The sequence below is a fragment of the Panicum virgatum genome, chromosome 4N (assembly GCF_016808335.1).
Source record: "Panicum virgatum strain AP13 chromosome 4N, P.virgatum_v5, whole genome shotgun sequence".
Lineage (NCBI taxonomy): Eukaryota > Viridiplantae > Streptophyta > Magnoliopsida > Poales > Poaceae > Panicum > Panicum virgatum.
The window spans coordinates 46,769,088-46,781,561 of record NC_053148.1 but is presented as its reverse complement, the minus strand read 5'-3'; the positions used below and the strand labels follow the sequence as shown (position 1 = coordinate 46,781,561).

At 49.8% G+C, this 12,474-nt stretch overlaps 3 protein-coding genes across 5 annotated transcripts; 1 reads left to right on the top strand and 2 right to left on the bottom strand.

Annotated features, from left to right (window-relative positions):
* Nucleotides 1-901: 901 nt before the first annotated feature.
* On the bottom strand, nt 902-1,664 carry LOC120668493 (calcium-binding protein PBP1-like). The gene has a single exon (XM_039948218.1). The coding sequence runs from the start codon at nt 1,545-1,547 to the stop codon at nt 1,152-1,154; it is 396 nt and encodes a 131-aa protein (XP_039804152.1). The 5' UTR covers nt 1,548-1,664; the 3' UTR covers nt 902-1,151.
* Nucleotides 1,665-5,704: 4,040 nt separating this feature from the next.
* LOC120668491 (beta-glucosidase 25-like) lies at nt 5,705-9,257 on the bottom strand. Of its 3 annotated transcripts, none has more exons than XM_039948216.1 (14): nt 9,053-9,257; nt 8,851-8,932; nt 8,709-8,775; nt 8,562-8,620; nt 8,020-8,078; nt 7,852-7,923; nt 7,672-7,759; nt 7,296-7,551; nt 7,104-7,219; nt 6,768-6,991; nt 6,652-6,683; nt 6,435-6,537; nt 6,240-6,348; nt 5,705-6,131 (listed from the first exon to the last, which is right to left on the bottom strand). In XM_039948216.1, the coding sequence occupies exons 5-14, from the start codon at nt 8,042-8,044 to the stop codon at nt 5,945-5,947; spliced, it is 1,212 nt and encodes a 403-aa protein (XP_039804150.1). In that variant the 5' UTR covers nt 8,045-8,078; nt 8,562-8,620; nt 8,709-8,775; nt 8,851-8,932; nt 9,053-9,257; the 3' UTR covers nt 5,705-5,944. The 3 variants fall into 3 exon arrangements, with proteins under 3 accessions (XP_039804150.1, XP_039804149.1, XP_039804148.1); XM_039948215.1 differs by having other exon boundaries at nt 8,003-8,078; nt 9,053-9,256; XM_039948214.1 differs by lacking the exon at nt 9,053-9,257 and having other exon boundaries at nt 8,003-8,078; nt 8,851-9,026.
* Nucleotides 9,258-9,558: 301 nt separating this feature from the next.
* Nucleotides 9,559-11,886, top strand: LOC120668492 (50S ribosomal protein L24, chloroplastic-like). Its single transcript, XM_039948217.1, has 4 exons — nt 9,559-9,782; nt 11,053-11,091; nt 11,184-11,411; nt 11,536-11,886. Exons 1-4 carry the CDS (start codon nt 9,660-9,662, stop codon nt 11,716-11,718), a joined length of 573 nt encoding a protein of 190 aa, XP_039804151.1. The 5' UTR covers nt 9,559-9,659; the 3' UTR covers nt 11,719-11,886.
* Nucleotides 11,887-12,474: the final 588 nt, after the last annotated feature.

Here is a 12,474-nt window from a genome sequence, read left to right as displayed (position 1 = left end):
GTGCTGATCGGAGAGGCGTAGGCGAAGCATCCCAAGTTCAGGGTCCCTTTCGGCTGCCTTTCTCCGGGCCCCGTGCCCGTACGCGCCCCCCTCGCCGCTTTTGAAGCTTCCGGCCACCTTTCCGGAAGCTCCCGCTCCAGCTTACTCCACGCTCGCTAGCCGAAGAACAAGGAAAAAAACGAAGAAAGGAAGGGAGAAAAAGGCAGACGAAAAGCGCCTCCGACGGGGGGGAGTTTCTGTGATCAAACGAAAGGGGAGGCGGCTTTTTCGTTCCGTTGCCAGGATGACGTTTCAGACCGAGTAAACTCGGACCGAGTTCCTGTACAGCGACTGCAACTTAAGCGGTCGCCGGAGCAGAAGGGATGACTGTTCACTACTGTGGAACATTGTAGCACCGCTGTTTCCGGTACTGTTTACCACTGTAGCATCTCTGTAGCGATACATCTGGTCCGTTTACTGGGGGAATGGATGGCTCAGATCGCTTGCGGTCGCTGATCTCCGTCCAGTAAACTCCACTGCGACGAAGCACTACTAGGGGAAGAACTTGGGCACTTGGCGTCCGTCCCCTGCTCCTGCCGTGTTGAATTGGGCTCCAGCTCCATGGCTGCGGCTGCTCTGCTATCGCCGCTGACCCTGACTGGCTGACCTCGGCGGCACCGGCTGCTAACGCTAGACTAATGCGCCTTCGGAGTCGAGTTCCTTCTCCATTTTCTTACGATCCTGTGCGCGTCAGGAAACATCTGCGGGTCAACCGAAACTGTTGATGCTTTGAAGACTTTGGGGGTCGCATCTGCCAAATGCCCAAACGCACTGAGTACTGATTCATCGATCTCAGTCCTCAGTCTATAGTTCGTAAAGGATTCGTAAACAGGTCAATCGATGAGCCAGCCAATGCAGTATGTGTGATGGTGAAAGGAGGAAGAAGCATGTTTGATCAATTCAGATTCCAGTTGGGGAGGAACAGGCGATCGAGTACACAAGGCATGGAATCCATCTATCGACCAATCAGGCACCAGTCCCTTCCTAATCCAGCTATTTTTTTTTGAACGAATTCCTAATCCAGCTATGAACAACGAAAAGAAAGAGAAGCTCAACCAACAATTCCTACGCTACGCGCGCGGCCGTCTCCGGCAGCCCAGTCCTAGGCCCGCCTAGCTGGTGTAGAGGAAGTGCGAGGCCTGCGAGACGGCGTCGTCGAGCCACCTGCGGGGCCCGTCCATGAGCTCGGGGCTGAGGCGGAGCATGAGCACGCAGAACTCCATCTCGCTGAGCGCGCCGTCGCCGTCGAAGTCGCCCTCCGCGAGCATCCCGCGGAGGTCGTCGTCGGACATGGCGCCCAGGCCCAGCAGCGGCGCGCTGCGGCGGAGGCTGTCGAAGGTGATGAGCCCGCGGGCCGGGTCCATGAGCAGCCGGAACCCGCTCGCCAGCTCCCGCATCAGCCCCTCCTCGCCCAGCCGCTCCGCCATCACCGGCAGGTAGTCCTCGAACCCCACGGGCGCCGCCGCCGCCGCCTGCCGCTGCTGCTGCTGCTGCTGCTGCGACGCCATGGCCGTGCGATTTGAATTGAAGCTGTGGATGGTGGACCGCTCGCCGCTGTGCTGGTGCTGGCTCTGGCTGTGCTGCTGCTGATCGGAGGGAGAGAGGATGGCGGTGGTGGGGTGGGGAAGGGGGAGGAATAAATAGGCGAGGGGACGGGACGGGACGGGACGGGGACGGGAGCTGTGGCTGGGCTTCAGGGAAGGTGCCGAGGCCACGCGGGGAGGCAGCTGGGGGGGGGGGGGGGGGGGGGGGTTCACGTGTGCGCGGGGTGCGCTGCGGTTCATTCGGTTCGGGCCCGTTAGTTGGTTGGGTTCCTTCGCGCGGGTGGGCTGCTGGCCTGGCTGACGAGAGGAGCGCAGGCACCGACCGACCGGGACAGGACAGGTTGGCTGGGGGCTGGCGCGGGCTGGCTGGCTGGCTGGTGCGCGCGCCTTCCTGCGCGCTTCCGCTCCCGTGTCTGCGCTGCGTGTGGCCGTCGACGGGTCTGCGATGGGTGGATCCACGCACTCGCGCTGCGCGTCACGGCGGGCGCGTGGCCCCGGACGGTGACCGGTCGGTCGGTGGCCTCCCGCGGCGACGGTTTTCTACTCTCTTGCCGTGTGTGTGATGGCCAGGGTTAACCATTTCGTTTTCGTTGCAAATCCCGGTGTTTAGCGGAAACGAAATTTCGTTCCGAAATTTCGGTAAATTTCGGCGAATTTCGGTGACTTTTGGCCGAAATTTTTTGAATTTTGAATTTTCAAACGAAATTTTCCGAAAAATACCGAAATTTTTTTTCCCGGTAAGTAGCGAAAACGAAATTTTTCGCCGAATTTCGGCGAAATTTCGCCGAAATTTAAAACCCTGGTGATGGCAGGGGCGGATCTACAGGGTATGCCAGTAGGGCCATGGCATACCCTGCAAAACCTGCCCAGTCTAAACCCGCTATGCGTAAAAGGACAGCCCTTCCTCGTACAAAGGCTGATCGACCCTTGTATCCGTGGCTGACGGTTCCCCTTTGTGTGATGCCGCTCGTCCGAGCTCCCGGTGCGATGTTCTGAGTTCCTCCAATCTGCCACCTCAGGCCTCAGCCATGCAGACTACCTAGATCAGCAAACCCCAACACGTTTTTGGTCTGTGGGCTCGCAATGACGGTTATTGTTGCCGGTGATGAACTGACCATCACTGATAGGATTGGATTGGAACTATTCTATCAATTTCTAGTCTTCCGCCGATAGGTACAGGTACTTGCAATCTCGCATATTTCTATGGTTGTAGTGTCCGCTAGATTTTTGATTTGGAGAAACGACCACCAGATCCAAGTCCAAAATAATACAAATAACAAATACTCTGGTTCCCATGCTCTAATGTGAGCATCCCTCTCCTCTTATTGGTTGTGCGACTTTAAGATATCAAGGGAATTTTAAATATACTTTTAGTTATTTTGTGCATGTGTGTACCAAATTGATTTGCAAATTTAAAAATTGTTTGTCAAAATATTCATAGGATCTTACCAAATTATATATTGAAGTATTAGGCCCTGATTGGGACCGTGAGCACCAGGTGTGCGATGCTTATGCGAAAGCGGCTCGGATGTCGCTTTTGCGATTTTTCACCACATAGTTCAAACTTCCGTGTTTTGTGTTGCGTGTGTTTGGTGAACGCACGTCCGACGCGAGCCGTTCGGTGGGTTTATTTCTGTGTTCCGCGTATAAACGTCGCCAACGCTGTTCCAAACAGGGCCTTAGAGTAATGGTTCGGCATACCCTGAGACAAAATTCTAGATCCGCCACTGTGTGATGGAGGCTGCGCGTATCTTGGCCGTCCGTCGGAGGAACTCCCGATCCGAGCGTCGTCCTGCCCTCTGATGATAGGAAGGAGGCCTCCGGTTGCAGCTTGCAACTTTGCAAGCGCATCCTCTGCCCATTTATTTTATTTTATTTTATTTATCAAGAAATGTTCGGTACTGATACGTGATTAGATGGCTGGTGATGACTCCACCCAAAACTGGATCAGATACTGTGCTACATCAGCTGATCCCTCGACGACGGATTATCTTATCTTAACTTCCCGCGCCTGCCATGCCCGTCCTACTTATCTAGCCATAAGAAGTTTCCTGCCCGACTTTTGCTGGCGCCTGCTGCCTGCGTGGCCGTCGTGTGCCGCGGGATCAAACGGCATCGCTGGCTGCTGCAGCATCTACCAGACTACCACCGACTTTCAGACACAAATTTCCGCCGAAGCTTCAGTCACTCAGAACCTGCATCCGTACGAAGAATACCCTCGTCTGAAACTCCCAGCCGCTTTGTTCCAGCCGGTCCAAGGGTATTGATAGTTTACGGTCAACCGTACGGTCAATTTTTCGACCATTGCTTTTTTTTCATTTATAGAAATTTTTTGTCGTTTTCTGATTAAAAACTTTTAAAAAAATACAAGAAAAATTTTGGAGACCAAAAAACATTTCAAGCAAAATATGAGAGCAAAAAAAATTTTCAAGAAAAAAATTTGGAGACCAGAAAAAAATTTCAAGAAAAAAAATTTGGAGAGCACAAAAAATTCAAGAATTTTTTTTGCGTCATTAAAAAAATATTCATCCGAAAAAAATCAAAAGGAATTCAAAAAAAATGTTGAAAATTTTTTGCAAAAAAAAACTGGAGGCGCGAGGCGGCGGCGGATCCGCGCTGCCCCGTCGTCCTCCCCGCCGACGGGGGAGCACGCGGCCCAGGGAGGCTTGAGGCCGCCGCACCCCGGGGAGGCGGATCCGGCGGCGGCGACGTCGGTGGAGCGCGCGGCGACGGCGACGCGCGGATCCGGCGGCGGCGCGCTGCTAGTCTTCCCACCACAGCTGCCTGTCTTCCCACCGGCACCGCACCACCCCGCCGGCGTCGCGCAGCGACCCAGGGAGCCGGATCTGGCGGCGCGCGGCGGCGGGGGAGCCCGCGGCGGCCCAGGGAGGCGGTCCATCGACGCGGCGCGGGGGAGGCGCGGCGGATTCAGGGAGGGGGAGGAGCCGGCTCAGCGAGGGGAGGGAAGCGCGGTTTGAGGGAGGAAGGGGAGGCGGCGGCCGCCATGGATCTGGTCTAGCGGAAGGAAGGGGAAGGGAAGGGGGCGGGGGAAGGAGAAGGGGATGAGAGAGGCGCGGTCACCATGGGGAGCGGAGCTCCCACGGCCGGAGCCGAGATCCAGAAGAAAATGGTGAGGGAGAATGGGGAAGGGGGAAGGAGGCGGAAGGCTGCGGGAGAAGGGGAGGGATTGGATCGGGAGGGGAGGGGAGGGGAGGGGGAAAGGAGCAGGTGAGAGTGCGGGAGGATCCAAAAGGTGGGAGTGGGCGGAGAGATCGACCGTGAGTTTAGAAACTCACGGTTGACTGTAGATTCAGCATTCCGCGGTCCAAGTCGCTGCTGCCCCTTTTCGCACAGAATAGCTTTGGAGCTCCGAGGCTTGGGCGCCCCCTTTTGGTTTTTTCCACCTCTTTTCGCTCGCCAACGGCATGGTCCATGCCTCCATGGGGACAGGGACGGAGCGTCAGCTTCCATCGTCGTCCGGCTCCGGCTGCCCTTTTCCCTCGGCTCCCTCCTCGGTCTCCCCATTTTCCATGCCTTCTTCCTGCGCGGCTGGCGGTTGCCTCTCCTGCCGGTGCCGGGTGATTGGCCGCCGCCGCGTCCCTTTCACATCGGAGACCAGCACGGGGGCAGGGCGCGGCGACGCCTAGCGTGCCGTGCGAGCTGACGACCTCGCACTGGGAAAGCAGAGCGGAGACGCAGCGGCAGCGCCATGCTGTCCGGGGAAAAAGGTGTTCGGCAAGGCGTCGTCTTGCTCTTGCAGTCTTGGGGTGAAGTTGCAGCGGATTCGATGTCGCCTCGAGCCGCCTCGGCGTTTTACTCGCGAGCACAAAGATGTTACCTTGCATGTTAGTTGGTGCAGGGAATTTCAGGGGAGGGGACCAGACCATTCTCTGTCCGGGAATGCTGCAAAGCCCAGCCAGCCATGACCCAGACTTGGTGTCCTGAAAACCGGACCAAAGTTGGGGCTTATCTTCACTTGCCCAACGGTTGCCATGTTCTTGAGCATTCTTCTGTAATTTCAACATTTGGTATAGCCGCTAGTAGACTACAGCGAGGAATGCAGCATGATGCGTGACACATAGATAGATATAGAGGAAGAGGATGATGCAATGTTTGGGCACTGTAATTCACAACCTCCTTGCTTGTAGTAATTCACAAGAACAGCGACACATTCAACAGCGTCGTTGAAGGTCGCACAAATGGTAGTTACATTATACACATTCAGAATAATCAAAATCTACTTCCTATGGCATGTATGCGTGTACAAATGGTGGCCGCGTAATGTACACCTAACTAACGGCCATCGTAGAATAATCTCACTGTTAGGCAGGCTTACAGCTTACTTCAATCCATCTACTGATCTACACTATGGCCGTCTCACGGGCTAAGACCTGGCTGAACCACTCGACCGACGCCTTGGGTATCCTCGTCAGGTTGTTGTTGTAGTCGATGTAGTAGAGACCAAACCGCACCGTGTACCCAGAGTTCCACTCCCAGTTATCGAGCAGTGACCACACGAAGTAACCGTGGACGTTGCAGCCTTCCTTCCTGCAGCGATCCAGATCCAACAATTGTTGAGTGCCAGTGTGGGCATAGAGAGGACAGTGTTGCCTGTCACAGCTAGACGTATGTATGTGCATGGAAGTCGAACTTCACCTTATAGCATCTAGGAGGTTTGACATGTAGTCGTTGTGGTACTGTATCCGTTCATCATCCTGCAGAACACTCTCCAATCTCGAGAATGGGAGGTTTGCTTCATCCATGCCTGCCATATAAACACCTGTTGTGTTAGAGGATATATTGAGGCAGAAACTCTTATCAGCTCCTAGTAGAATCTTTTCATCCACCTACCGTTTTCGGTAACGATCACAGGCGGATTTCCATACTTTTCTTTGATGTGCTTCATCAGCTTGAACATGCCCCAGGGAACTATGTGCAGCCATCTTGATGCTGCCTGGAAGTTGATAAACACAGCTGTCGATCAAACATTTGATGACTACTACTACTACAGAAGAAGAAGAAAAGTAGACCTAGAACAATTCTGAATAAACTGCTGAGGAAGTTGTACCGTTTCTCCTATTTTCTTTCCATGCCTGTATGCTGTCATAGTGAACGCAAAGGAGAATTCAGTAATAATGGAAATAGGCAAAAAAGTGTTGAATCACTCTGTTAAACAAGACTAACCGGTTGGTATGATGGCAGCGTCGGTTGAAGCATCATTCATTACAAGTTTCCTGATCCGCATTCTGTCATTCCTAACATACAATGTGGTATAGTGATTTATGCCCACAAAATCTATCGAACCGGTTACTAATTTTGAAGCCTGAGTTGAAAACTGAGGCAGCCTATCGCCTGCAAGATTCTGCATAGGAGGAGGATAGTGGCCAAACATTAAGGGATCCAGGAACCTGTAGCGACACTTGCAAAAATTCATAATTAATATTATGAACAACAGCTATGTACTGTAGTTATAGGAATTGAATTGATGCGGTTATATCAAGATGGTGATAGATGTATCACCATCCAAGCTCAAAGTCCATTGCTCGTGCCGCGGCCTCTTTGTCCTCATCAACATCTGACAATGGTTCATACCACTTTGAATCAAGTGCAATTCCAATGAGACCTCCTTGTTCGTTCTGCAAGAAATACATAAACAATTCATGTTTTTTACTACTAGATACATCTCTTGGCTATGTGTTTATAGCAAATTACCTTGAAATGCTGCTTGTAAGTATGAAAAGCACCAGCATGTGCTAAGAGTATGTTGTGAGCGACAATATATGGTTCAGTCGATGATTTTCCCTCCCTACAGAACATATGCGACAGAATGGAACATCTCCCAGGTGCTTGGATGCCAAGATCATATCCTTCAATCGCAAAATTATGGGGCTCATTAAAAGTGATCCAGTGTTTCACTCTATCTCCAAATTCCTTGAAGCATGTAGAGGCATAGTGAACAAAATCATCCCTGCATAATTTAATTGTCACACATCAGCAAAGCCTCTTGTCCTGGATTTATTTTGATTGTATATAGATGGTGTAAGCAATGGTTTCCTTAAAAAGAAGATGATATAATAGTATTGCATACACAATTTGGGAGTTTAACCATCCACCATATCTGTCTTCTAGTACTTGCGGAAGGTCCCAGTGAAAGAGTGTTACATATGGTTGTATACCTGGTCCACAAATGTAGAGGAAAAAAAGACAATCACAAACTAAAAGGTTGGCAACAATTCGCATTTGAGATACTGAAATTTAGAAGAAATACCTTTGTCTAACAGAGCATCTATGAGGTTGTTATAATAATTCAATCCTTCTTCATTAGGTTCACCAGTTCCATCTAGCAAGAAAAATCATAAACTATTTAGTTCTTAGTGGAAAAAATAAAATATTTTACAAAGAAATTACTTATTACATACTTGGAAAAATACGTGACCATGAGATAGAGAACCGGTACGCATCCATGCCAATGTCCTTCATCAAGTCCACATCTTCCTGCCAGTCAGTGTTGATTTGTCATTCCAGGAGTTTTTCAGTGTAACTGATGTTCTTACTCAGTTAACAACCTAGTCATAGAAGTTAAACTAATTTGAGGAAAATAGTAAAATCTTGATCTCAGGAAACCTCTTCTCACTATCCGATTTTTCGAAGAAGCATGCCACAGAAGTGGATTAGAAGTTTGTTTTTTGTGTTTGGTAACTAACCTAAGGAAGCAATGTCAAATAACAAATATAATTATTCTTACAGACATGAAAGGAACAAGATACAAGAAAATGCATGAATGATTTCAATTTTTACAAATTTAAAATTGCCAGAAGATGGCCAAATGAAAAGTAGCCAACTTTTCACACAAATGCCAAGAGTTCCTGTATGATAACTCACAGAAATTTCAAGCTTTCGTTGAACTAGTGAATGAATTAAATAAAACAAAATCAAATAGAAGATAGCAAAGAAATATCTCGATCATTGCCAATTTACCTTGTAACGATGGTAATGATCAACAGCAACATCTGCATTGCTGAAATCTATCACCCGTCCTGCAAAAGATATGCTCTGGAGTCACAATTCTGGACAGATTTAGCATCTCATTACTGCACCTTTTGCAACAAATCCTCATTATCACACCAGGTCGTCTTGTAAGAGTATCCCATATTGTAGGTCCACGTTGACCCTCGTTGACAGCGCCTTCATACTGTTAACATATTGGCCGGAGTCAGACATCAAACTAAGAGAACATCAGTTGATCAAAGAGATAGCAGCTGCGAACCTGGTAAGCCGAAGAAGCCGTGCCAAAGACAAAACCTGGAGGGAAGTCTGCTCTCCTTAGAGCTTCAGCACAAGCCGTGAAGCTGATAAGGATATGAACCAGTGTCAGGACACCCATGGCGTTTCCTTCAGTTTGTTGCACTAACTAGTAGCGTTCTTATTCTATGATAGGTACTAGATTGGATCATATGATATTTATAAACCTTGTCCAGTTGGTGAAGCGTGGGAAGCAACTGAAGGCTGAGCTTCACATGTCTTGGAAGCCCTTTCAGTTTCAACGTGTGTCCCTACTAAGTAACTCTTGTGGAGGCCACAGTGTGCAAAATCTCTATCACAGTGGACATTTAATCAGCAAGGGAAGGAATGACATGCCCAGCTCCGAAAACCTGTCAAAAAAGGTCCACATCTCCGGCTAAGCATCTTGCGTGAGCTTGCGTGGCGTGCGAGTAGACGGGGGGGAGAGAGAGAGACCGCCGCCGCCGCCGCCGCCCCCGTCCGTCCTGATGCAGTGATGCTGACTTCGACGCGCGCGGCGGGCCGAGGTCACAGACTCGCAGCCTCACCGAAGTCGCAGGGAAGAAGATGACGAGCAATCCATGGGCCTGGCTGATGGATAACAGAGGCTTCTTCTAGGCCCATCTACGCCATACCGAAGGCCTGGCCCGTTTAGTGTCGAGGCCCATGTATAAAGCAACCCACCAGCGTCCGGAGATAGAAGGGCGTGCTATCCTGTTCGGGAACTCGAAGAAGGCGTTCTCGTTATCCTCTGCGGTTTGGGGTGGGCGAGTGGAGCGAGGGAGGACGGCGAGGATGGCTGGGATGGCGGCGCTGCAGGGCGCCATGGCGGCGCTCTCCGTCTCCGCGCCCGGCGCGGCGAGCACCAGCAGCTTCTGGGGCAATCGGCTCGCCACCTACTCCGCGCCGCAGCCTGGGGTTCGTTGCTGATGCTTCCCAATTCCGTTCCTCTTTGCTGCTCCAATGTTTTTGGTAAATTACTAGCCGCTTCAGGTAGATTAGAGTCTGGAGTAGCCGAGTTGCGTTGCCGAGCACAGTTGGATACAGTTGTTCTTATTCTTGTTCTTGGGACATTCCGGCTTACATTGTGAATTAGAGGCTTAAGAGCACGTCTATCGCATTGAGACGGAAAATTAGCAGTATTTTGCATTGTTCAGTGTGCAGTTCAAGGTTGGAAAAAATACTATTAGTATGACTATTTTTTTAGACCACTGCATTGAATTTCCTTTTGCTTCCTCCAACAATTATTCCAATAATTACAATTTTTTTTTGGTTTAGGCTAACGGTAGGGTTTGAGTAGCCCAAGCTAAACATATTAGCTGATTGAGACCGAACTGGTTGAGTAGAAAATTTCCGTTTTACTGGTACTCAGGTATTGTATGAATTCCCTTTTTTTGCATTACTGCTGCATGTGGAATTGTGGATTCGTTACTGCTAGTATAGAGTATGTTGTGTCGGATGGGGTTAAGTGTTGTTTCAACACCGTGGATTTAGTATGCGTACTGAGGAATTATCCATTCAAAAAAATGAGGAAATTATACTGTCTCTGATGGACCACATTTTAGTTTGTATGCCTGTGCTTTACCATTTTGTTGTGCCAAAATATGCTCAGGATTGAGGGCAGTTCTTGCTTACTCCTTGTAATTTGGCATGGATTAGTTTTCTTTCTTAGATGCTGGTACACATCACATATGACTGACCAAGAAGGCAAGAACAAATTAAGCACTAGCTCTGAAAAGCTTATTATGAGCATAATCCTTTTCTATTTTATCTTCAAGATGCCTTACCTCTTCAAATGTTGTGCATAACCTTCTGTTGCCCACTCCCTTGAAGTGTAATTCCCAACTGATAAGAAATGGAGGAGGATAGACCTTATTCTCTTCACCAACAAAAGGAAGAAAAAAAAAGATAACGAGGTTAAGTAATCAAGTAATCTCTGTTGAAAAAAGTGACAGAACTAGTGTATTTAAGTGATAGCTTATACTTAATTCTGCTCAAAGAAGCATATATAAAGAGCAGCCCATAGTCATGTAGTGCCTTGATCGGACATTGATGAACACCACACCCATTATGTTGTATTCATGGCATATATCAAAAGCATCTAATTAGTATCTCTTTTATTTGAAATGAAATATACTGTGTTATTTTCATGTGGAGCTCTGACACTCTGTATGTGCTCAATATGCAGATAAGGTTTATGGTCAAGACATGCCCAATTGAGATGAGAGTAAGTAAAAAAAGGATTAGTCCAAGTATCTGAACATCTGGTGCTTTTTCTGTCTGATGTTAAATGACATCAGATTTCCCTTTCCACTGCAGCTTAAGAGATGGGAGCGAAAGAAGTGCAAACCGAACAGCCTTCCCGTGCTGCACAAGATGCATGTTAGGATTGGGGACACCGTACAAGTCATCGCAGGCCGTGAGAAAGGTAAGGTTGGAGAAGTCACACACCTCTTCAAGCACAACAGCACTGTGATCGTGAAGGACCTGAACTTGAAGTCGAAGCACAAGAAAGGCACGGAAGATGAGCCGGGTGAAATCGTCATGGTCAGCAAACATTCCAATTGAGCTTTCTTTCAGGCCTCTTGTTATGTCTTGCATAGCTGCACATGCTCATTCTTCAGGTACCTGATTGCTATCTCCTGATTTGAATCAACTTTCTTTTCACCAGATCGAGGGCCCCATCCATAGCTCGAATGTGATGCTCTACTCGAAGGAGAAGAGTGTGGCAAGCAGGGTCGGCCACAAGTTCCTCGAGGACGGGACCAAGGTCCGGTACCTGATCAAGACCGGGGAAGTCATCGACAGCGTCGAGAAGTGGGTGAAGGTGTTCAAGGAAGGAGATTCCGAGTAACGATGTTGTTATTAGGATGGAAAACCTGCACACATGCTCTGAACCCTCTGGCTGTTTCCTTGTTGCATGCCGAAATGAGTCTGTTTATTCTTCTGCGTAGCTCCAGGTTGTTTTTCCCTGTAAATTTTACAATTATTTATATGACCAAATTTTGGCAATCCCCTTCCATATGCTTGGTCTGGCCGTTGCCGAGCTCTAGAACACGCGTCCGCAACCCTGAGCAACAAAACATGGGGCGCGGCGCACCGCACATCTCCCCCCGCCGCTGGCCTCGCGGCTGCGGAGATGAGGAGGTCCGCGGCGTTGCTGCTGGCGGCGGCGTACATGTCGATAGTATCGTACGGGGAGAGGAGCGAGGAGGTGAGACCCGCCGGATGTTCAGGGACTGGATGGCCGACAGCAACAAGACCTACAGCTCCGTCGCCGCGGAGCACCGGTACGCGGTGTTCAAGGAGAGCCGCCGCCGCCGACGCTGGGGTCCACTCGTACCGCCTCGGCCTCAACAACTTCGCCGACCTCACCGGCGAGGAGCTCAGCGCATGGAAACCGTGCGCGGTTAAGCCTGACGACGACAAAGACAACGAGGACCTGCCGCACTCCGTCGACTGGAGGAAAAGGGGCGGGGTCGTGGCACTGGCCGAGGTGATTTAAGCTGTTACCAGGTGAGGATCTTGCTTGTTTAGGTAGATTCTTTATTACTATTGCATTATTATACCATTTGCATCATCAAGTGGTGAAGATTCGTGCGACCAGTAT

Excerpts from the sequence above, each read along its gene's own strand:
- LOC120668493 (XM_039948218.1), bottom strand. The coding sequence starts at position 1,547 with ATGGCGTCGCAGCAGCAGCAGCAGCAGCAGCGGCAGGCGGCGGCGGCG.
- LOC120668492 (XM_039948217.1), top strand. The coding sequence starts at position 9,660 with ATGGCTGGGATGGCGGCGCTGCAGGGCGCCATGGCGGCGCTCTCCGTC. Across the intron at positions 9,783-11,052 it reads ACTCCGCGCCGCAGCCTGGG|ATAAGGTTTATGGTCAAGAC; the intron begins GTTCGTTGCTGA and ends CTCAATATGCAG. Across the intron at positions 11,092-11,183 it reads CATGCCCAATTGAGATGAGA|CTTAAGAGATGGGAGCGAAA; the intron begins GTAAGTAAAAAA and ends TTTCCACTGCAG.
- LOC120668491 (XM_039948214.1), bottom strand. The coding sequence starts at position 8,967 with ATGGGTGTCCTGACACTGGTTCATATCCTTATCAGCTTCACGGCTTGT. Across the intron at positions 6,684-6,767 it reads CGCTGCCATCATACCAACCG|CATACAGGCATGGAAAGAAA; the intron begins GTTAGTCTTGTT and ends TCACTATGACAG. Across the intron at positions 6,538-6,651 it reads GAAAGAAAATAGGAGAAACG|GCAGCATCAAGATGGCTGCA; the intron begins GTACAACTTCCT and ends ATCAACTTCCAG.